Source organism: Mirounga angustirostris, unplaced genomic scaffold (assembly GCF_029215605.1).
Source record: "Mirounga angustirostris isolate CCGP_5_RB_7025 unplaced genomic scaffold, mMirAng1.0.hap1 SCAF_3, whole genome shotgun sequence".
In the NCBI taxonomy this organism is placed as follows: Eukaryota; Metazoa; Chordata; class Mammalia; order Carnivora; family Phocidae; genus Mirounga; species Mirounga angustirostris.
The window spans coordinates 60,563,378-60,589,181 of record NW_026991711.1 but is presented as its reverse complement, the minus strand read 5'-3'; the positions used below and the strand labels follow the sequence as shown (position 1 = coordinate 60,589,181).

At 34.7% G+C, this 25,804-nt stretch overlaps 1 protein-coding gene across 3 annotated transcripts in view; it reads left to right on the top strand.

The window, feature by feature from the left end:
* The window catches only part of INTS6 (integrator complex subunit 6), a 127,099-nt gene that overhangs the window by 928 nt on the left and 100,367 nt on the right, over positions 1-25,804 (top strand). For all 3 annotated transcript variants that reach the window (XR_006789702.3, XM_045869385.3, XM_064586139.1), the window contains exons 2-4: positions 93-170; positions 996-1,145; positions 20,470-20,559. Coding sequence is in view for 2 of the 3 variants with exons in the window: in XM_045869385.3 (XP_045725341.1) it covers positions 93-170; positions 996-1,145; positions 20,470-20,559 (318 nt within the window). In the remaining variant the exon portion in view is untranslated. The remainder of the gene's footprint in view (positions 1-92; positions 171-995; positions 1,146-20,469; positions 20,560-25,804) is intronic.

Genomic DNA, 25,804 nt, shown 5'->3' with positions numbered 1-25,804 from the left:
CGCTGGGCGCCCCTTCGCCTCGTAACCTCGCCTCTGTGCTTCCCTCTCGTCCACCCTGTTCCTCCTCCCGTCCCCCACCCGCTCTCCCGCAGCTCCGTGCCCGGGACCCTGCCAGCAGAGGAGACAGGTATATGCTGGTCACTTTCGAAGAGCCGCCCTATGCTATCAAGGTAACAGCTCTCGCCCTCCCCCTTCCCTTCCCTGTTCCTTCCTCGCTCGCCCTCCCCGCCCCCCCATTCACCCTTCATTATGCTCCCCTCCCCCACCCGCTGTGCTCCGGGCGCTGAGGTCTTTTCCCCTGCGGGCTCCCACCCCCTCCCCCGCTCCGGAGCGTCCTGGCGCGGCGCGGAGGCGCTGGGCCACCGCCGTCCCCTCCCCAGCCCGGCCCGGCGGTGGCGGCGGCGGCGGCGGCGGCGGCGCTGCGATCAACATGGCCGACATTTCCCCTCCGCGGCGTGAGCGGCAGCAATGAACTGTGGGGGATATTTATTCAAGTTAGCCCGAGTGACAGCCGGGCCCGGCCGCGCCGAGCCCGGGTTTGCATTAAAGGGGACTCGGCCCGGGGCTCGCCGCTCCTCCCCGGGGCGGCGAGCGAGCCGGCTGTGGGGGCTGCGGGGCGAGGTGCTCGGATTTTTCCTCCCAGGGCCGCGGGCCAGTGGGCCAGCTCTAGGTTAACTTCAGAAGTCCTGCTCACTTCTGTGTTCCACTAGTACCTTTGCATGCCCAAATTTTGGGTAGTAGGTTAGGAAGTAAATTTCCCAGGGAAGTTAGAAAGTATTAAGGCTGTTAGCCACCAATAGCTGTAAGCAAGCAGGTTTTTTTCTTGGCCACCTTTGAAGAGAGTTTTCCTCGGCAGTGATACTACGGTATTAACACTTTAACCAAACCATACTGTAAAGTGAAGCAGCTCCTTGGTGAACGGCAGATTGTAACGGCTGTCCGTGTGTACATGGCTTTAAAGGATGAAAAAAAACCTCTTACGTTTTTCTTTTCAGGCCGGATGGAAAGAAAACCATGCAACGTTTATGAATGAACTGAAAAACCTTCAGGCTGAAGGACTTACGACTCTTGGCCAATCCTTAAGGACAGCTTTTGATTTATTAAATTTAAATAGATTAGTAACTGGCATAGACAACTATGGGCAGGTAGGTTGAATATTAAGGTGGAAAAACAGTTGATTTTTCTTTCTGTGGAAAAACACAGTCAAGTCCAAAACCTATATAACATGAAGTACAAGTATGAAACATTTCAGATTAAAGTACAGTATATGCACATAATACAAAAGTGAAACTGACCTTACGAATATGGTTTTAAAGCCCTCATTTTTTTTCTCTTTAAAATGTATTTGTATTCAGAATTAAGGGTCTGAATTTTGTGCTGTAGAATTGACATGAATTTGGTGTTAATCCCTTGAAGTTCACTCAGGTTCTAAAAGGGGAAAACATCCTGCTTCACCACACTGTTTCTGTGATACTCTACCCACAGGCAATTGTGCAACTACTGCAGTGACTGACAGACACTAGTTGATTAGTGGTCATCATTTCTATATTACTAAAAACGTCAGAAGAAAATTTTCTGTTTGTTTTATCAGGGTTTATTTTAACCATATTTTATAGCTATTCTGAAAGGTAAGATTTTCACTGGAGTGCAAATAACTGAGTACATTAAGGTTTCTCAGCAGTTGAAGCATCTACAATAAGCATCTATGCAGAAAGAATTCTGAATTCATTTCTGAATTAAATCGCAGGTCCAGAGGTGGTTATTATTTTTGGACTCCAGACTTTTGGAAAAGAATTCTCTTTATCCTCTCTGTCCCCCCACTGCCCCCACTCCATTATGGTTCACTATGAAATAATGCAAGGTAGTCCATTACAACTTTTGAGATTGCTGGCCAGGAAAATAAAAGATACTGATAAATGTGTAATGTTACACATAACAAAGGAATGTTAAACCCAAGTTCAATGTTTAGGTTGTAGAGAGTGCAGAAACATTATTGCCACAAGGATACATTTAGGAATACATTTTGTGCTTTTCCCAAACTCCATGAGCCACAGTTTTCATGAGTTTGACAAATTTCAGGGAAATTCTTCCTGTGACTACAACTTTTGGTTGTATTATATAGGAAGAAGCAGAATTGTTCACTTGTTTTAGAAATGTTTATGTTTTACTTAGTGCTAACTATTCAGCACCTAAACATTTTTGGAGGTTGTTGAATATAAATCCCATGGCATTTAAAGTACATGCAATTCAGATTCACTTTGTTCTATTTCGACTGAATTGTGTACCTCCATTGCTTAATTCAGTAAATATATATTTTCTTACCGCATAAATCTTTGTTTTTCTTCTCTGTTTTATTTTGCAACATTTGTAATTTAGGTAGGTTTGCCATGAACTTTTCAGTTTGTTCCTATAAAATGGATTTCTTTTATATTTCTTTGTTATATGTAGTGCTGTACAGGCTTATTGGTTAACGTTTTGATCTAAGTATTTTTGAGTTCAAAGACAAGTTTGAAACTTTCTATTATTTGGTTATTCTTATTTGGTTGTCAGGTTGTCAGTGTATAGAAGAACTATTAATTTCCTGTTTCCCTGCATCACATTTTATGAGTGGGCAAGGCATTTACCTCTTGCCACCTATTAAAAATATTTCTTAGGATGCTTCCTTAGAAAAGCTGATTTTCATGGAGAGGCTGAGGACATTTGTAATTTAAACCTGTATTTTCCTTTTCCCAGTTAAGTTTTTGTCTGTAAAGCTTACAAAATATTTGAGGTTGAAGGTGGTCCTGCTGTGCTGTTATCACTTTGACCAAGAGAAGAGCCTGGGGATTAGGCTGTTTTTGCATGTTAGGTTTTGTTAATTCAAGAAGGGGGAGGGATAATGCTTCTCAATTTATTTGATGAATAACTAAGGATGCATGGAGTAATACTAGTGCTTATATCCTGAATTGGCACATAAAAATGACACTAGCATTAAAATAATTGAGGAAGCCACAATTTTCAAATGAAAATGATTGAGTAAAGTGTTTAATTAGAAGAAAACCTCTTCCCACAGGTATTTTTCTTAAGACTTTATCTTGCTGACTTAAATACTAAATGTTTCTTATTCAAAAAAGGATAGATTATCAAGAATTTTGGATGTCTGAAATATTTAATACTAAATATAGCTCATGTGTTTTCTTTCTAAGAGTACTTTGTGTTTGCCTCTTTTCTGTGCAATACCTTTATTCTGTAACCTCAGTGTTTTTACATAGTAACTTCCCTTTCACATTCTATGCAAGGATATGTAGAGCCCACAGTACTAAATACTTGTATTATAATCTTATTACTGAAGGAAATGAGATAAGGTGAGCTAGATGAAAGGGACAGAAGATACTGTTTTTATAGAGCATCTAAAAACATTTATGTAAGTTTCCAAATAATTTTCTTAAATATCTAAATGTGGGTACATATATATTTATTTAGATACCCCCACACCTACTCCCTGAACGTACATAAACATATGTGATTTTCCATAACTAATCCCAGGAGTATTTTTAATGTCTATATTGCATGTGTTAATTTAGTTAGTATACCTAAAAATAAAACATCTTTGAGGTATTAGTAATTAGGATACTAACAGAATTTGCAGGACGGCCGTAAGGTGAAAGTAGCTGAGAAAAAATGACTCTTGGTGAACGTTTTCTTCGAGCACTTTGGACATCCCAGTAAAAACTTCCTTGCCCTTGTGTATAGAAATCCTTCTACATATTTAATTTTGATAATCAGTACCATTTGCTGATATCTCTACAATCATGGAACAATTGTGTAGCTTCTAGTCAATCTTTTCCTTAGAAATTATAGCAACACCTCATTAAATTGTGTATCATTGCAGCAGAATGTGACCCATGTATTTTTCACATGTGTTCATCAGGGTTTCGAATAATGCTGATCTTTTGAGAGCCACTCCAGGGTATATATTCAAAAGAATTGAAAGGACTTAGAACGGTTCCTAACCTACTACCCTGAGCCCTTGATGAAGACAATCCTTGAGCAGTTCCTAAAAGGAGATACAATATGTGTTTAATTTTTTAAGGATTTTCAATGCCAAGTTTTAACCTCATTAAAAAATAGTGGCTTTTAAGACAAGATCAAGTTGAATGAATCTTAGGGAGAATAATTTTAACCAACTTTATTCTTCAGTATAAAGAAATGTTTGTGAATTTAGCAAATTCAGGTAGAGCTTTAATAATGCTACTTTGTTCCTTTTATGCAAGCAGTATCTATTTAGTACTCAGTACAAAATACAGGCTTTATTTTTTTTCTTTTATTTCTTAAAGATTTTATTTATTTGAGAGAGAGAGAATGAGAGAGAGCACATGAAAAGGGGGAGGGTCAGAGGGAGAAGCAGACTCCCCACTGAGCAGGGAGCCCAGGACTCCAGGATCATGACCTGAGCCAAAGGCAGTCGCTTAACCAACCTTAGCCACCCAGACGCCCCCAGGCTTTCTTTTAATGTTGGTAGGTAAAGTACTGAAAACTTGATTCCTGTTTGGGTTTTTTGTTTCCCTTAGGTTATCAACAAATGTATTAACAGTAGTTTTATATTTATTGACCTACAGACATGTTGTCAGAAGAAAGTAGATTATAATACTTGGACATACTACTGTGCTGAGTATTAAATGGAAACAGTTGTAAATGGTATTTTGTAAATTTTTTAAGGCCCTGAACTTTTTCTAATTTTTAAATGGTGCTAAAGAATACATAATGTCAAATTGACCACCTTAACCCTTTGTGTTTTTTTTTTTTTAATTATTTTTTTTAAGTAATCTCTACACCCAAGGTGGGGCTTAAACTCACAACCCAGAGAGATTAAGTGTTGCATGGTCTTCCAACTGAGCCAGCCAGGTGACCCCCATCTTAGCCATTTTTAAGTGTACAATTTGGTAGTATTAAGTATATTCATATTCACAGTCTCCAGAACTTTTTCATATCTGCAACTTTAACCTGTTAAGCCTAACTCCTTTTTTTCCTCTCCCCAGCTCCTGGCAACCACCATTCTATTTTTTATCTCTACGAATTTGAGTACTTTGGAGATACCTCACATAAGTGGAATCATACAGTGTTTGTTTTTGTGATTGCCTTATTTCACTTAACATAAATGTCCTCACCATTCATTCCTGTGTTAGCTTATGCCAGGATTTCATTCCTTTTTAAGGCTGAATAATATTCTATTCTATGCGTATACCACATTTTGCATATCCATTCATCCATAATGGACACTTGGGTTGCTTCCACCTCTTGGTTATTGTGAATGAATAATGCTGCTATGAACATGGTGTGCAAAGACTCTTTGAGATCCTGCTTTCAATTCTTTTGAATATATACCCTGAAGTGGAATTGCTGGATCATGTAATTTTATTTTTAAATTTTTGAAAAATTCCTATTTTCCATAGTGGTTGCAGTGTTTTATATTCCCACTAACAGTGAACAAGAATTCCAGTTTCTCTAGATCCTTGTCAATGCTGTTTTCTGTTTTTCTGATTTTGGCCATCATAATAGGTGTGAGGTGATAGCTCACTGGTTTATTTGCATTTGCCTAATATATTGAGCATCCATTCATATGCTGGTTGGCCATTTGTATATTGGCTTTGGAGAAATGTCTGCTTAAGTCTTTTGCTCATTTTTTAATTGAGTTATTTGGTTTTTGTTATTGAATTGTAGGAGTTCTTTTAAGTATTTTGGATATTAACCCCTTACCAGATACGTGATTTGCAAATTTTTCTCCCATTTCATGGGTTGCCTTTTCACTCTTGATTGTGTACTTTGATGACAGGAGTTTTAATTATTGATGTAGTCCAGTTTTATTTTTTTTGTTGCCTGTGCTTTTGGTGTCAAATGCAAGAAATTGCCAAACCGAATGTCTCTAAAGCTTTCTTCCCCCTCTATTTTCTTTTAGGAGTTTTAGTTTAGGTCTTGCATTTAAGTCTTTAATCCATTTTGAATTAATTTTTATATGTGGTGTATGGTAAGGGTCCAACTTCATTCTTTTGTCTGTGAACATCTAGTATTCCTAACATCATTTGTTGAAGAGACTGTCCTTTCCCCATTGAAAGGCCTTGGCTAGTCCCTTGAACTTATAAACCTCTTAAAATTATATTCAATAATTTTTATTGGCCAATAATTCTTATTGGCAGATAGAGGACTTGCTTAAAAGTTTTTTCTCCATCTGTATTTAACTGTGTAAAAGAAGTGCAATAGCCAGAAATGTGAAAATTGAAATCCCAGTCCTGACCTTGATATTAAGTTACTATGTAACATTGGATAGTCACTTGACCACCCTGTGCCTCTGCTTCTTCATATTCCGGATTGCTAATAATGAAGCCATTGTCCTCTTATTCTAGAATTGATTGGAGGTTTAAATGGGATGGTATATTAAAATACACTTTCAAAATTGTGACATGCCCAAGAGACACAAAGCATACTTTTTCCCCTCAATAGATTAGTTTATTTACCTCTAGTTCATTATTTTTCAGCTTTAAATGTGAAATTGTAAGAATTTAGAGATTTTTAAAGTGGATTTTTATTACATGCTTTGAAATCTTACAGCATATTAAGTGTATATTTTTTTCCCTTGGGCTTTGTATTGCTTCCTGAGGAAACAGTGTGAAAAGTAAATGCTGTAACTTGGCCAGAGTTGTCTTAATGGCAATCGGTAAATATGACGAAGTATAGGGATGGTGTTTTTTAAAAATGCATTAAATGAAAACTAGATGTAAGGTTCAGATAAGTCAAAGTCATTTTTTTTCAGGAATGCAAGTTAGAGAAGGAACCTTCACACAGGACAAAAAGCACATGTTTTAGGATTCTTTCAAATGGGGAGCTCCCCCTAGTGTGTTTAAGATGAGATTTACACAAGTTTGTTTGCAAGAGACCTTTGAGGAGCACATCTGTTGGGTGTATCAAGGGATATTTTAATAAGAAGATTTGAGCTCAAAGTAGCATAAAAGTGGATATGATTTATTTCCTATTATTCCTATTAGTTTTAAAGGTGGTAGTTGAAATGAAAAATTTTAAGACCCAGATTTTATTTTCTTTGACAACACTTGCTATCATTTTTCTTCATAATTTTATAACCTAAGTCTCTGTTTTCTAAAGTATCAAAAAACTACTCTGTCATGATCTTTCAAAAGAAAATAAGAAAATATCCAAAGGACATTATTGCATTCTTAATTACAAATTATTGAAAAGAAGTCATAAGTATGAAAGCCAAAAAATAATAGATTTTGCTTCTTCAAAGAGAATTTTATTTTCTCTTCATGCAAGAGAATGTTAATAATTATATATTAAATTATGTACAGCTGGAAATTAAAAGGCCAGGAACAAATGTAATATTTGAATGAAAGAATTTCATTTATTCAAGTATTTTAAGTTGATTTAAGGTCATTTGTGGTTAGAATTAGTGAAAGGATTATTTAGCCATATTCATGTCATGGATTTCTCCAAAGAGATTGTGCAATATTTTTTATTTTTTTATTTTTTAAAGATTTTATTTATTTATTTGAGAGAGAGAATGAGATAGAGAGAGCATGAGAGTGGGGAGGGTCAGAGGGAGAAGCAGACTCCCCGCTGAGCAGGGAGCCCGATGCGGGACTCGATCCCAGGACTCCAGGATCATGACCTGAGCCGAAGGCAGTCGCTTAACCAACTGAGCCACCCAGGTGCCTGAGATTGTGCAATATTTTATAATTTGAAATTTTCTTAAATATTTTAAAATTATTTTTAACTAATACAACCCTTTACTCAAGTTTTTAAATCTATGTAAAATCATCTTGGTGGCGTTTTTTTTTGTTTGGTTGATCAGTGCCTACATATACCAATCCTGTTTTCTTTCATTTTAAAAAAGTATTGTCCTTATATATTTTGTTTAGCCTTATTATTACTTTTCTTAATTTAAGCATGGTCCCCAGACCATAAACAAAATACTGAAGTTTTTTTTGTTTCTGTTTTAGTTTGTTTTTATTCCCTGATTCTTCTTCCCCCAGCCTTTTTATTGAGGTATAACTTAGATACACAAATCTAAATGTGAAGCTTAGTGAATTTTTATATACACTCTTGAGAACAAAATTGAACTTTTGCATCTACTGACAGAAGTTTTCATTGGACCTTTATATGTATTTTATTGTGACTATTATTTTATGGGACTTTAGAATTGAAAGTCATGCCAGAAGTTTGTTTACTCCATCTTCCTCATTTTGTACATAAAGAAAGGCTCATTTTATACATAAAGAAAGTAAAGGCCAGAAAGTAAAGGCTTTGTTTCTTCACACTTATGAGGTATTTTAAAAGATTGAAATTGGTTATGGAACAATTATGATGCAGATTTTATTAGTAACTTGTATGTTAATTAAGAACAAATTTTATTTGAAAGTATAACCAGTAGATCTGAATCCCTTTTGGGGGTATGTTTGTATTTCTTTAATGGAATATGCTTTCTTTCAATGCCTCTGTGAAAACCAGGCGTTTCATTTTGTCAGTGTGTTATGTTTAGCCTTGTAACACTGTATGGAAATACTGTTAAATGCAGTTGGATTTTCTTCCCACTCTCTTGGTTTGGAAAAAAGTAAGAATATGAATGTGGGGGATAGTTGACAAGATTTTACACCACTGTTATTTTAAGGCCTAAATACTAATATATGTATATATTTAATGATACTTCTTGATTTTGTATTTCATAGTTTATTAAGTTTCTGATATAGTGGGTTCATACAGAGTTATTAACCTAGTCAGTTGATAAGTTGGCTTTTCCAGTGTAGTATGCCAGCTAGTATGAGCGTTACAATATAATTTTTTATCTAGTTTGTAAGATTTGTAATTAGTTAACCATCATGTTTCCTTTGATGTAAGATAATTTTGAAAACCTCTAAGCCTTGTGTTTCAAGATTCGGAAAATGGTTTGGTTTTATCAGTTCCCACTCTACCCATGAGTTCCATGTAACCTCTCTGCTTCAGTTTTGCCATTAGGAAAATGAGATGAAAGGATCTATGCTGCAGGATTATGGTGAAGATTAAGTGATACACAACATAATTTATTATAACACCTATTACCATTTTTGTGAATTTCCTTTTTTTTTGAATTTTAAAAATTGGAATTGTGGGCACATAAGAGTATTTTATCTAGCTATTTTCAGGACAAGCAGTGTGGTGATACAGAAAGAACCACTTCATTAGAACTGGCTGTGCCTGGCTCTGCTACTTACTAGCTTAGGTTGTATTTTTTTTTTTTTTAAGATTTTATTTATTTATTTGAGAGAGAATGAGAGAGAGAGCATGGGGGGGGGGTGGAGGGTCAGAGGGAGAAGCAGACTGCCTGATGAGAGGGAGCCTGATGCGGGACTCGATCTAGGACTCCAGGATCATGACCTGAGCCGGAGGCGGTCGCTTAACCAACGGAGCCATCCAGGCGCCCTAGCTTAGGTTGTATTGACAAGTCCCCTTAACTTCACTGAGCTTCAGATTTCTTATCCACAAAATGGTGATAATAGCAATCTTGAGAATTTTAATAAGAACCAGAAATATTTGTTAATCATCTAGCAAAATGTCTGTTTGGCTCATGGTAGAAACTCAGATGATGATGATTATTGTCATCCCAATGTTATGTTAAACACTTAACAGGATAAAAGCTTTCTAATCTGAAACCTTTGGGAAAAGTTCTGCAACCCAACATATATCCAGTATAAGAAGTTAGAATTAGCTATTGAGTAGTTCTAACGAAAGTAAAATTTTGTGCCTTAAGAAACATAATGGTTTTGACTTTGAATTGAGCCCCATAGATGGCTCCAAAAATATTTTCCCTTGGTTTTAAAAAGTCTTTTCTCCAAAATCTCTTTTTCTTTCTTTCTTTTTAAAGATTTATTTATTTGGAGGGAGCGCATGAGCAGGAGGGGCAGAGAGAGAGAGAGGGAGAGTCTCTCCAGCAGACTCCAAGCTGATGTGGGACTCAATATCATGACCCTGAGATCAGGACCTGAGCTGAAACCAAGAGTTGGACGCTTAACCAACTGCACCACCCAGGGCCCCCCAAAATCTCTGTTTCTTGTCCAAAACCAGTTTGGTAACATGAATGATTTAATAAACCAGACATGTTCTAATTTTCAAAGCAAGAAGGTTTTAATCTTTGAGGAAATTTAGATGAGTGCATTTCTAGGGCTTTGTATATTTTAGAGTTTAAGTTGGTGATGGATGGGATAGAGGTTGGAGGGGGATGTTCTTGTGCAGAAGAAAGGTCAAATGTGAAATATATGGTTCAATTTATTATTTGTAATGTAGGTTTATGTGGGAAAAACAGGAAAAGCCTAGAAGGGATTATTTTTATGTGATAATAGTTCTTTTTTAGAGCATAGGCAATTTGAAATTCGATTATTGGTATAGTGAGAGATAGTTGCACATAAAAAAATATTTTAACCTAAGAATCTAGAATTAAGAGGATTAGTTGTAACCATAGGACAAATTTATATCAGCCTAGTGATATCTTATCAAGATTTATTCTAGTCCCTACACACTCTTCCTTTATTAATCTGTGCCTTAAAAGGGTATGACATTTTAACATTTTCTACCCATTAATTTTGCCTAGATAAGCTGAGCGACTCATGGTAAAGGTCCTTGGAAGGATTATATCATGTAAAAAACTACTATAGAAATGAAAACAGTTTTGAGTATGTGAGAAAAAGAAATTGTAGTGTTAGCTATTAGTAATGCACTTTGTAACTAGTAAATGGCAGCGTTGATGCTGGCATGTTAAAGGAAAACTTTCCCTTTGTCTTAAAGCTAGTGAACCTAGTTAGATATTAGGAAATATCAACAAAGTCTTCTGGTTATTTTGGAGTTTGAACACCAGAAGTATCCCAACAATTACTCTGAAATAAATTATTATAATAAAAAAACAGTAGATTATTTTTAATCACAGGAATTGAAGATGTTTGAGTATGCAGTGTTCTGTGAGAGGTTAGGCTGCAAACCCCAGTGAGTGTTGTTACAAAGGCTCCATCTGCAAACCGATGATAAGCTATACAGTACTTTTGGATTATCCAAAACGATGTCTTTGTGGCCTCTGATAATGCCTGAGTTGTGATAGTTCCTGGTCATTTATATACTTCGGCAGGTAACAACTAATGTAAAATTTTGAATTTTTGTTGTACAGTTTTAGTTGTCAATCCGTTTCTCAAAGCAGTAAGTTAGAAAAAAAATCAAGAGATTGCATCCAGAAAATTGGGCCTCAATCAGGTAATAGAAAGAGTAAAAGGTCTTTGTATATAAATTTTATTGTTATTCGAGTATGGACAATGTCTAATCCCAAATAACATTATACTCAATGTAAATCTTTAATGTAATAAAAAAAGAGTTATTCTTAGAGCTTCCATTTTAGTGAGCTTATAGCAGTTATCGAAAATATGTAACAACTGTCCAGTCATCCATATATGACATCTGCTTTTTTATGAGATTCATTATTCAGATAAAACCTTGGTGGATTTGTATGTATAGTTAGAAGGGCTTATAAAAAACTTTTTGGCAGGAAGCCCAAATATTATGGGGTTAGTTTTTTGTTTCCTAAAAATGTCATTTATTTTGAAAATTTAAAACCTGTTGTAAACACTTGGGAAGGGACTTAGCACAAGCATCAATAAATGTTTGTCACAGTCTAGGAAGAATGGATTTCTAGAAACTGTTTTACTCAAGTACAAATACCTATGTAATGGATTTGGAGAAATTTTAATGTTTCCTTCTAAAAAAACTTCTGAAATTGGGTTACCTTTCCTAGAAAATGAAAAATCATATATTTTACAAAGCAGGACCCCTTAAAACTAATCTTGAATTATGATTTATCCAATTAAATTATTTTCAAGTTGGCCTTCAGCTATAGCACATGGGAAAAAATAGACTGTCAGTTTTTCCAAGTGCTTATCATGAAATTTTTTCCTTTATTAAATTTAATGCTTTATTGCTGACTTTGCTGACATGAAACATTTATTAGGCTGTTCCTCTTCATTTTCAATTGTAGTTGTGAAGGTATTTACGTAGAACACTATGGTTGAAGTCCATCTGGTTTGTAGGAGGGCTGTTGTGTGTGTGAATGATTCTTTTGAGACCATATATGTAGATGTTTAGAAGGAAGTAGCCCTAATGGTTAAAGATATGATTTAACCAGACCAAAGGTAGTATCTGTAGATTTGGTGGTAATCAACACCCCAAGGAGATGATTAGTCTAAAGGGTATAGGTAGATCTGTGTGTTTAATGAGGTCAAATTAATTTTCAGTATTATTGTTATATAACTTCATCTGTCTTTGAAAATATGTTTTCATCCTAGCTTTCATTTTTTACGTTTTCTGCCTTGTTTGCAACATGTTTACTATTACATGCTTTGCTGGGATAATTTTTCCCTAAATTGTCATTACCCAGTCCATTTCCTATGGGTATATTAGGTTCTTTATCCCGCATGTTAGTATTTCTTAAGTAAGATTATATTTCTGATATATCCTCATTACTCTGTTTATGCCAGTATAAACACTAGTGCTATTACTTTTTAAAATATTGCCAAAACCAAGTATTTATTTGTTAGGATACTCTTATTCAAACTTTAGACTCCTGTTCAAATGTAAAACTCAAATTCTGTGAAATTATTAAATATTTAATATTTCAAATATATTGAATTTATATTATTTTTGATGCAGTAATTCTTAGCCCTTTATGTTACTGAGTTTCCTTAACATTAATTATATTCATAAAGTCACGCTATTCTTTGGTTCTTACAGTATTTCTTACATGGTAACTGTTTGGTTTATTATTTAAATCAAATTCCAGGATATTGCTCCTTAGTCATTTTATTAAAATAAATATATGGAATTCCCCTCTACTTTTTTTTTTTTTTTAAGATTTTATTTATTTGACAGAGAGAGACACAGCGACAGAGGGAACACAAGCAGGGGGAGTGGGGGAGGGAGAAGCAGACTTTCCCCGGATCAGGGACCCCGATGCAGGGAGCCTGATGCTCCATCCAAGGACCCTGGGATCATGACCTGAGCCAATGGCAGACACTTAACGACTGAGCCACCCAGACGCCCCGCCCCCTACTTTTGCCTAAGTCTTACTCCATCTGTTTTTAATGCTGTTAATATTTTTAACGTAAGGAATTACATGGTTAGATAAAGGAACTGTATCGGTACACAATTGTATAATGGAATTACTTGAAACTAAAAATATATATCTTTTAATGTGGAATTTTAACATGTTTTTCTATAGTTCTAGACCTTAATATATTCTAAAATGGTAGGTTTTTATATAGTAGCAGATTTTTAAGGTTTTATTTTTGGTTACTAAGCACATTTTAATTTTGAAGAGTACTTGTTTTGAATATGTAATAAATGCACATGGTTAAAAAGTTCAAGTATTAAAAAAAGTTATACAGTTGCTTACTTCCATTCTTCAGAGGCAGCCAGCCATGATTAATCAGTTTGTTATGTATCTTTCAGAGATCTTTCCTATGTATCCAAAGGTACTATTTTACAAGCACTAATTTCCTAAGATGAATATTTTATATTTTTTTCATCAAAAGACTCATTTATGCCATTTTACGTAATAATCTTAATGAATTCTAAAACAAACATAAAATTATAATTCTGGCCTTGGGATATTGATTTAAATGTAAGCCTGTCAGGCCTTTATTGACTTAAATAATTATTATATTTTGTTTGGAATGTTTAACCAGCTGTGTATTCATCCCTGTAATGAACCTCCCCACCTTTTAAAAAAAGCTAAATCATATTAATGATAATGAATTATTGAATAGAAGATATAATTAGCACATCAAAACTATGATTTCATAGATCTTATTGCTATAGTTTGAGGCAAAAATAAAAAAATGGAACTGACTTAAGGAAAAATAATAAGCATATAAATACTAGTACAGATAATAAGCAGATACTGAAAAAATTCTGGTTGTGGTATGCAGTTGTCTGAAGTTGAGCAATACTGAACAAAATGTAATTTATACCAGTTCACTTGTATTATGAAGTATGTATTAAAAGCTTCTCAGTTGTATATAGTTGTAATTGTGTTTATTATCAGTATTATGACTAAGAAATCTTTGGGTCTGAATTCCATTCTAAGCTACTTTTCTTTTAGAAAGAAGCTTAAAGTAGGTAAATATTATCCTTAATGTTTCTATATTTTCTATTTTCTCTATAGAATCTGAATTTTGACATATAGGGAGTGTCAAAATTTCTAAATGAAAATGAAGTGGTTTGTCATATTTTAGAGGTTCATGCATTGTTACCTCTTTATTAGATATGGTAATAGAGGAAAATAGGATAGATGATTCCAGCTTCATGTTTTTATTTATGTAGATTTTACAAAGATGTAAATAGGAGACCTAAAGATCTAGTTTAGCAACTTAAGCATCATTACAAAAATTTTTAACAGCAGTCCTAGTTAGTCCTTGTCCAGTGTATGCATGAGAACCTTTACTAACGTAGTACTTATGTCTCCGGGGAACTCTTTCCTTCTTTTAACATTTGCTTGTTGTTGATGTTACTTAACTTGAAAAGGAAGTTTTAGGTTGTAAAAAAGCACAGGCTATTTCTGGAAGTTTTTTATTTTCTTGCTAGGTGATAACTTTTAGCCTAGTTTAAGATGTTATATATCTTAACATCACTTCTGTTGATTTCTTTTGGCTGTACATTTCCTGGAATATGGCAAAATAACTAGACCAGAGTAGCTGTCGGTTAGCTGAAGATCCCAACACAGGAGAGCTGGAGGGCTGACTGTGGGTGCACATTTTCCCTTTAGCCCATGGGAAAAGTAGCTTTGACAGGCACTTGGCTATCCTTATGAGGGTGTTCTAAGGACTGGTAACGTGATGGCACCGAAAGAAAATGAGCCCGTTGGTTCTACAGCAGAGGTAGCCACAGAAGGTATTACTGAATGCTCAGAGGTGGCTTGCTTTTGCTTCAGAAGAGAATAGTTAAAACCTGTTTAAGGGTACAGTAAAATTCCTGTACCCCTCCCCCTACTACATTTTAAATTAATTGGGTAAAAGTAAAAATACTGATTCTGCGAACCAGGTTAGTTTGTATTTGGGGGAAAGTTAGCCTTATTTTTATATTTTCAAAACTTTCTGGAAAATTTAAAAATTTTCAAAAACTATTTTTTTTTTGCAAAAATGAAATAGATGCTAGCAGATAAGATCTACTTACTTTAATTCTTTAAATTTCCTTATTGAGATTTTTATACCTTAATTGTTTTAATACCATGATAATATTAAATTATTGAGAGAACTGAACATTTTTGCTTTATCTTTAGCAAAAATTTTACTTGAGATTTTTGGCCAGCATTAAAATCAATTTTCTTTTCTTTCTTTTTTTATAAATCAGTTTTCTAAATGACAAGATTTCCATTAGTAAATAGCTCTAGAGGTAGAATATTATACCTTGCGCTATATTCTCAAGGGACATGTTTAGATTTCTTTTTGCCAAAGAGCCACAGCTCTGAGAGAACCATCTGATTTTAATTCTGCTAATGACAAAAGTAAACTTTTAGTCCCTCTACTGGTTGCCTTTGTTGTAGCAGAGCTTAATATTATTTTGTGGGGAGATTTTATAACTAAGATAGAGGCTGTTTATAACTTTATGATCAAGGTGAATTTTGAGGGATATTCTAATATGGACAGTCATCCCCAAATTGAGTGACTTTATAAACATACTTGCTAAGAATAAAAATGTACCGTATTTATTCTTAAATATAAAGATTTGGGAATTATTAAACTATGTTGACTTGGCACCAGATGGCTAATGGCATTGTATTGCAATGATTAAATCACAACTTTTGAAATGTTAAATTATTCTTTATAAAACATGCAGAAAATCTTGTGATACTGGTAGACAGCCAGAAATGTGTTTTAATTTCTTGGGTAAAACTGTTGTGAGAGAAAGATGTCAATTATTTCTTGTGCTTCTGCCAAGAATAAGTGCACTACCAAAGGCAGGGGAGGAGAAAACTTTGTTGGAGCAACATCATCGGATCATTTTCTGCAGGTGATTTAGAAATTTACGCTAAATTATTAATTCTAACATTTATATATAGAGGTAGGGATAATTTATTCCTGAAGAAATAAAAAACGCTCTTCTGTATATACATTCATTAAGTCATTCTAATTTTTATCATGACTAATCCTATTGCTTTTCTTAGTGTGATTTTTTTTTTTAATTAACATACTCCTATTGCTTTTCTTAGTGTGATTCTTGACTAAACTTATGTCAGAGAGGAAGGGATCTTAGGCATGTTAGGGTTAAATAAATAGGTGAAATGAGGATGGTCATATTTTTCTTTACTTTTCTCTACCTTTGATCTCTGTCTGAATTTTCCAAAATTTAAAGCCATTAAAGAACTTAATGTTGTTTTATCTTGCTTTCGTATATATGCTTTTTGAAAGTTGGCTGAAATTATTTAGTTTTCAAAAGTAGATGTTGATATATATTGCATTTTGCTTCAGTGTTTTTGTTGGGGGGAGGTGTACTGATTTATATATAGAAAAATTGGTGGGTAAGACATTACAAAACAACAGGAAACTAAGGAAAGAAATAGTTCTCCTCTAGTTAATTTTGCTGCAGATAGAATATATTAAATAAAGCCAAACTGATTGTAACACCATTCATTGTTGTGTGAATATGGCACAGTCCAGGTTGGTGTAGAACTGTATCCAAGAGAATTTAGTTGCTACCAACAGGACTTTCAGATGATATTTAGAGTTGGAATAAGGTTTTGGCTGTGTCAGTTACCAGCTGGCTGACTGGATTATATTATTTAATCTCAGTGAATATTTTACCTCACCAAGTTTTTAGGGTTAAATGAGGTAATACAGCTGTTTTATTGTTATTATCGAGTACCTGATTATTCTAGTAATTTCAGGCCTAGCCTCTGTGGAAAGTATATGTATCACTCTAGTAAAGTTTCAACTAAAAGCTTGTTGTCGAGGAAAAAGTAACTTTTATTTTGATGTTCGAATTTAGCTTAATTTTTTTTTTTTAAATTATTTATTTATTTATTTGACAGAGAGAGAGATAGCGAGAGCAGGAACACAAGCAGGGGGAGTGGGAGAGGGAGAAGCAGGCTTCCTGCCGAGCAAGGAGCCCGATGTGGGACTCGATTCCAGAACCCTGGGATCATGACCTGAGCCGAAGGCAGACGCCTAACGACTGAGCCACCCAGGCGCCCCTAGCTTAATTTTTAATACCTCAAAGACTTGGCTAAATTTTAATTCATTTTAACTTGATCTTTAGATATTACGGTCCTTAAGAAAGTATTAGTTTTTGGATGGACATCATCATAAAGTTCTTTTTTCTTTTAAAATTAAATTAATTTATTTGACAGAAGGAGAGTGCGTGTGTGTGTAAGCAGGGAAAGTGGCAGGTGAGGGGAGAGGGAGAAGCAGACTTCCCGCTGAGCAGGGAACCCTGATGTTGGACTCCATCCCAGGACCCTGGGATCATGACCTGAGCCGAAGGCAGACTCTTATAAGCCACCCATCCATGAAGTTCCTAATACATCATAGATCATGTTCTTTAATTATAGATATGACTAACTTTCTGGCCTCTGGAGGATAATTCTTAATGTGCTTACATAGGAATAAGAATTGATGGATGTCGCACTCTCAGGAAATATGAAGAAAATTTTAGTTAGGTTAAAATGTAGAGGTGATACAGAAACACTGTTGCAAGTATTTGGTCCATGTTGTGGTGGCTTTAAGAGATTTACTGATTTGTTTTTTGAAAGGCAGCAAGTTATATAGAGTAGTTTTAGCTTAAGGGTGGAAGCAAGATACAATAATACTGAAGATATGAGGACGTCTTGGTCTTTTTTTATCTCCCTTTGCCAATTTTTGATCTGCAGTGGAATTTGTAGGGACCAGAAGAAAGTTGTTGTTAAATGTACATTTATTATTTGTGAGGTTGGAGATTATGTATCATGCACCTAACACAGTGCCTGATATATGGTAGCCACTCAGTGAATATTTGAATGACAAACAGGAATAAATGATTAGCAGATGGCAAAACAGATATAGAAGGCAGGTAGTGTATCCTTGTATCCGAACAAATTCATAAGTTAGAGAAGGTATTTGTATTGAGGTAAAGGTAACATATCTATATTTCTTTCAAAGCTTGTTGAAGTTTGATTAATTCTAAATGGTTCCATGAACATCAGTAGTTTTGTATTAAACTACAGTTGGTGAATCAGTGAGTATTTAAGTGCCCAATGCTCAGGTATTTTGTGCTCAGTGCTGAGGAAGAAATATAACATGATCCTTCCCTTCAGTTGATTCAAACACCTGAAACCATAGCAAATAATACAAGATGGTGTATTTTTAAAGAACCGTAGTAAAAACACATGACAGTTTACTATCTTAACCATTTTTGAGTGTATTCAGTAGTGTTGAGTATATTCACATTGTTGTGCAAGGTGTTATGTATTAAGTTAAAAATAATTTGGAGAGGATAAATGCTGTAGGGAGTAGTATTCAAAATGTACTCCATGAAACCACTCCAAATCCAACTTTATTTGAAGAAATATTCTACTGTATCTGTATTTTTATTGAGTCTGAAAGTTGCCACTATTAGAATTTGATGAGAAAGAACTAATTTTTTAAGGGCAGGCTAATCAGGGAAGGCTTCGTGGAAAAAGATGAGGACTTTAATTTGGTTTTGAAGAATTATTAGGAATTGGATGGGCTGTGGGCAGCGAAAAGAAAAGACATTTTATTTGAGGGAGCCACTCGAAGCTCAGAGGTTAGAATGAACATTGCGTATCTCTAGGTCCGTGAGAAGACCTGCATAGAATTTATTATTATGTTGGAGATGAATGATGTGACAGTATAGTGTAACGTTTCACAAAATGTGTTCCATTTACCATGAATGTTGTAGAGAAGGAGGAAGGGTAAATTCATGTTTTTTTTCCCCCCTGCAAGTCTTCTGTAACATTTGGATGCTACTATGCATTTGAAATCTAGAGGTTACATCCACCATATTTTAATTTGACCAGAGGACGTTTTCTCCACTGGGATGGTTATCTCCTGGACACCAGTTTGAAAAATGTATATGCTACCTACAAGTTGTGTAACTTGAGCAAGAAGTTTTCAACTACCAAATCTCCGCTCCCACTTTTTGAAAATTAGTTGTAATCACAGTTTGTGTATGTGAAAAGTGTTTGTAAATGCATTTAACAAAGTATGTGCTGTAATATGCTAGTGACTGAGAGTTATATAAATGTAAGGGAAGTTTATTGAACCATAGAGTATTACATGTATATAACCCTTCTACACCCTCGCTATTCCAAATATGGTCTATGGACATTAGCATTTCCTAGACTACAATCTTGTTAGAAATGTGGAACCTTTGTCTTCATCCCAGACTTGCTGAATTAGAACCTGCATTTTAACAAGATTTCCAAGTGATCCATATGCACATTAAAATTTGTCATATGCTGTTCTGTGACATATTCAGCAAAACGTCATTCTGTCCTTTCTTGAACAGTGTTAGTAGCAGAGAGTTTGATACCTTTGATTTCAAACAAACACAGGTTTACCCTGTTGAACTTTTATCCTTTGGTCATAATTTTGTCTTAAATGTGCTTAATGAATACGCTTAATATCTTAAATGAGAGCCATTTATACGTAAAAGATAAGCTTATGTTTATCTAATTCTCTCACAAAATGCATCCCCTAGAATTGACCATAGTACTCAGAGTAACTTAGCCAGAGATTTGAATGGAAGTTGTTGAAGTTATTTCACCCTACATACAGAGCAGTGAGTTTTGTGCCACTGTCTTCCATTGCCTTTGCTACTGTTGTTTTTGTACCTTCTCTTGCCAAGCAGTTTAAGTAACCATCCTTTTTAATTTTTCAAATTGGACTCTCATTAATTTTTGCTAAGCTTAGAGTAGCCCTAGTGTTCCCATGGAATGGATTTTAGAGCTCTTCCATCCATATATCCAGTCACTTGGTTAGACACTTTGATTATAAGCACAAATTATATTTCCTTGTAATGTTCACCTACTATTTTGCCTTTCTCTCTAAGAAGTTTCTCAGAAAAATAGTGTCTATTTTAATTTTTAATACTCAATATGAATTGAACTGTAGGGTCCCTATTAAAAAATTAAGTACTTTTAGTTACATAACTATAAATGCTCACCATAAAAATTAAAACTATACAAAAATGTAGAAAGAAGTGAAAAATCTTTTCCACTACCTAACCCATTCCTTTAAGGTTAACTTCTGTTTAGTGTATGTTTCTTTCAGAACCTTTTTTTAATGTACAAAAAGTATATACTATGCATAAAACTTGACAAGAAAGGTGGATTTATACAGTGTTCTAAGAATTGACTTTTTACTCAGAAAAATTGAGCTGATGTCTAGACCTTAATATGATTGATGTGTTTTTTGACTCTAGGGACGAAACCCTTTTTTCTTGGAGCCAGCAATAATTATTACGATTACTGATGGGAGCAAGCTGACTACTACCAGTGGAGTCCAGGATGAGGTAAGTTATATCCCTATCGGCATAGATTATGCAGTTGCAGATGAAAAATTGTTATTTGTGTATGTACTGTAGGATATTGAACACCTTAAATAGATTTGATTATTTGATGCAGTCGAGAGTCAACTTGTCTTCTACGACTTACCTACTTCTCTATTTGTAGCAGTGATCTCCAGATTTTCTTGAATAGGAATCCCTTTTGTGAAAAACTTTTGAGCCTACCCCCAATTTCCAATTATATGTGTATTTTTGAGTTTATGTCAGGGTGGTAGTGTCAGTTCATATAGTACATTATTTAGTGAAAAGGAAATCTTATTTTTAGGTTGAAAAAAATGGGCACAGTGCTCTAATAATTCCCATATTTCAGTGGATTGTCACTCTACTGTGGAGACTCCTAGACTAGACTGGAGCAAAGCCAAGAGAAGGTTAAGACTAGGAAAAGTGAAGGTTTTTAGACAATTTTTTTCAAGTCATTATAGTAAATAATATCTAGCTAACCTCACCTATTCTCTGCTAGTGTGCATTATGCAGAGTTGGTTGTGTGTGGTGTGATAGGGTGAATATAATAGATTTATTTTAACTTCAGGCTCTTTTTACTGTAGTATTTGAACTGCTTTTGAGCCATATACAGTTGACCCTTGAACTCTGTGGGGTTTAGGGGTGCCGTTGCAGTTGAAAATTTGTGTATAGCTTTTGACTGTTGCAAGACTTAACTACAACTAGGCTGCTATTGATGGGAAGCTTTACCAATAGCATAAACAGTCAGGACATATTTTGTATGTTATATCCATTATATACTGTATTCTTACAATAAAGTAAGCTAGAGAAAAGTTGTTAGGAAAATCATAAGGAAAAGAGAATACATTTATAGTACTATACTCTATCGAAAAAAAATCTGCATATAAGTGGACCTGTGCAGTTCAAACCCAAGTTGTTGAAGGATCAACTGTATTTGTTTTTCAAAATATGTTTATATAGATAGGAGGTGGTTTAGACTACCCTTTTTACTGTTTGCATTTGCTTTAGAATCTTAATTCTTATATTTACAAAGGGTTTGATTAAGTAGGAAAAGTATAGTTTTTAAGTTCAGTGATTTTTAGAAAAGCTTTCATTTGTGTGATGTTGTGGAATGTTACTTGGACATGGAGTCAGGACATGTGCGTTCTGGTCTTTGTTCACCTCCTTTCTAGCAGTGAACTTTGTACCAGTTACCTAACTTATCCAAATCTCTTTCCTTTTCCATGAAATAAAACGGTAATTTTTGCCTTACCTCATAGGGTTGTTGGAAGACTGAAATGAAATAATGTGTGTCAAAGTGCTTGCTAGGCTGTAAAGAAATGAGCATAATATTGTTCTTTTGTGAAGCAATGGAACCAGTAGAGTTGTTAATTACCTGATCTTGATTTGTTGGAAGAGAACCAGAATTGTTTTGTTTGAGCAATTGATATTAAAGGGAATTTAGGGTTTAATTCATGGAGATAGAGCTGAAAAATTTATGTAGATTAAAATTCATAATTAAATAATTAATAGTCTGTACATAATTAATAGCATTGGAATGCTACATAGCTGAACCTAAGGGGTTTCTGGGCTTTCTTGAACTAGGTTGACATGTATAGCCAATTATGTCCTGCCACTATCAGGAACAGATAGACATTAATTATATATATGAACAAGCAGTAGAAATGTTGTTTAAGTTTAAATTTGAAACTTTCTAAAGTTGATTTTTCCCACTTTACCTTCCTTTTGAAAAATTTGACAGGAAGATTGAGGTATTGATAAAGTATTATTGCTAGAACACATAATAATTAATTTCTTCAACTTTATTTTGCATAAATGAAGTCTTTTGATGGTTTGTTTTTTTATCCTTAATGATTCTAATTTGTAGTTATGATGACTGAAAAAATATTCTGTTTTTTGTTGTAAGATATTCCTACATGTGAGATTATTCATTCAGGGTGCTTTGTCTTGCTGCCTTTGTAGAAATGATCTTTGGGGTACAGTATATTTTCTTCCCATATATCTGGATCTGTTTTGTTTGTAATATTTGTCTTGTAGGAACTCCTTTAACTTAACATATTTTGAAATGTAAATGGGTATTGGAATTGTTCACCTTTCTTCCCGGGTTTTTGGGAGGGATATTGGGGAAGTGGGACTATATGTGCTTATAGTAATCTGTAACTAAGTAAGATTGCAAGTAAGTAAGAAAGATTGGGATTTTCTTGGGGAAAGCATCTTAACCTTTTAGTTCTCTTAGTCTTCTATGATAGCCTAGTACTAAGAACTGAGCTTATATTAAAAAATATTGATTATAGATATTACTGTATTGAGTCTGGTAGATTTCAAGATGAAAATTTATTATTATTATCTGAGGTGGAAGATTCATTTATTTTAAGGTAAAAGTTTATTATGGTAATGTAGTTGAAAGGTCTGTGAATTGTTTTGGTTTTCAAGGTTAAGAATGTCTTTGATCCTTTGCATATTTGGTTCTTAATATCCCAACGGGACTTCTCTTGTGGGGCAGAGAGAATGTACCCCAGATGTGCATATAATTGAAGCTTACTTTTTGCTAAAATATTGGGAACTGTTGGTCTGTTCTAGCCCAAATAAATTATGTGATTCATTTTAAGGAGCCTTTCAAATCATAAAAAGCATAAAAATGCTTTTTGTTTTGCTCTTTTGTATGTATGTATGCATGCACATGCATGCTACATATGCTCTGTGTTGTCATTATTTCTAGGGAATAACAAACAGAATTTTGCATTTTGTCTCTTTCTCTTCAGATCTCTTAACCTTTGCCTTTGGCAAAACTTGATTCTTGTTTAGATTTATTGAATGAGTGAATGTATCAGTGATTTCCACATTAGGTTTGTATGTATATAATTTTTGGTTGGCCCTGGCTGCTGTTGACGTGATCTCTTACTAATATTTATGGAATTGTGCATCCTACCTGAATGATATCCTTTGCTTAAGAGTTATACTAACTCACATGGGGTATTATATCTGATGTGTTGGTGCTGTTTTTCAGGAATAAATGTTTCTGCTGCTTTAAAATCATCCTTTTGGCACATAAGGCAACATAGAACTCATGTAGTCTTACGTTTTATTTTACAAATGAGGATATTGAGATCCAGGGAGGAAAGTGATTTGCTTAAGGTTATAGCATTTTTTATTGCCAAAATCTTGATTAGAATTGGTGTGAATTCCAAAGAGATCCCAACACCTCCAGACCAGTGCTTTTTTCCCTGTTGTATCTCATGGCCTCTATATTTGATTCTGTTTTTTTGTTGTCTTAAAATTTATCTTCTATTTACCTGATTTCGTGTTTGTCTACTTCAGCTTTCTATACAGTTGTTATGCAGATGTTATATTCTTGTTCACTCAGTGTTCACTGAATGACTGTTATGACCAGGGCATTTATTTCTAGTCAGTGAGGATAACAAAGATGAGTAAGGTAGATTTCTGGTTTTTATTTTATTTATTTATTTATTTATTTATTTATTTATTTATTTATTTATTTATTTTTAAGATTTTATTTATTCATTTGAGACACAGAGATAGAGAGAGAGCATGAGCAGGGAGAGAGGCAGAGGAAGAAGGAGAAGCAGGCTCCCTGCTGAGCCAGGAGCCCGATGTGGGGCTCGATCCCAGGGCCCTGGAATCATGACCTGAGCTGAAGGCAGATGCTTAACCATCTGAGCCACCCAGGCGCCCTGATTTCTGGTTTTTAAGTTCACAGTCTTAACAGGGAGATTGCCTATTAAATGGTTTTATAAATTATAATATAGAGATATATACTAAGTGTATGGGAGCACTGAAGAGGGAGGGGGAGGGTTAATATTATCTGTTTTGTGTATGTGTCAAATCCTGTGTAATGTGAATTTTTATGGTCATTTTAATTTTGATTAAATTCAAGGACCTGTGGATGATTTAGTATTAGGATGTGGCTCTTAGCCTGTATCTGTGAAATTTATAAAGAAGCCTGGTATAAAATTGTTTTGATCCTAGAAAATAGTTCATGGAAAAACTTGGTGCCATACTGTCTCTTGACCTGGCTAAGTCTGTTCAGGACAGAATGACCCAATTTCTTATAACTTATTTGTCAAAATAAGATAGGGATACCATTTCCTCTATGACAGCTCATCACTTAGCAGGGTGTGAGGAGGTAGGAGAATAATAGCTTTGTATTGGAGGCAAAAATCTTGAGCTGTATATCATCTTTCTACCTTATTTCATGACTTTAATTATCTTTTTTGGCTTCATTTAATGAAAGTCCAGGCAATTGTCTGAGTTGTCATGAGTTTATTTCTAGTGTTTTATTTTTGGATAACTGTAGGACTTTTGGTGACTGCTGTGTTGGAAGAGTATGTGTGTATTTTTGCCTCTTTTTTTTCTTTTTAAATGTAGTTATTTGATAAAACCGGTGGTTTGCAATATTTTCACATTTGAGGTGTGAGTTAGATGGGACTTTGAATTCTGATACACAAGAAAATTATATTGCTTACCCTCATAGTAGTAGTCCTTGATGTCGATAGTGCACTATGGCCAGTTACTCACAGTACCATTCATCATGTCTTACTGATGTATCAGATGTTCTGGTAGAATTACAAAATTGTAATTAGAGTTATTGAAAAAAAAATTTTCTGGTTTTAATTCTCTGCAAAGATCCTCTCTAGCACTGTTTTGCAATGGAAAACTATTCTTACTGTGATTCCAGGAACACATGGCTAACTATATTGCTCAATAAAGTAGCCAGAAGAGATCCTGCCAGTACCTTCTTGGTGATGAATGACATTCCAGGGTAGTGTAGCAGTTATTTTTCTCTTCCTTGAAAGTGCTAGTAGTAGTATTATCTTTCAAATATTGAGATTTCTATATGCTGAAGAATGTTTCCGCATCTCTTTATCAGTGATATGTTTGCCCTTGAGGCTAACATTTTGGGGAAGATATTTGCAGTAAAAAATAAAATGTTGGCTTTTGACAATAAAAGTTTTGCCTTCTTATGAGCTTTCCCAGCCTTTTAAGACAACTTAGGACAACTACTTTTATAACTTCTTGGCAAATACTCACACTTGATCTTAGCCAAAAGGCCGAGAGGCGATTCTCTTGGCAAATATTCAGAAAGGGCATGTGTTTGTAGAAAGAAAGTGTGGGAGTAATCTCAGCTATGTGTTCAAGTGGCTACACATTAGGGTCTTATCTTTCAGCTTTTCAATTCTCAAAAGTTGATGCAGCAGTCTCTTCAGTCTTT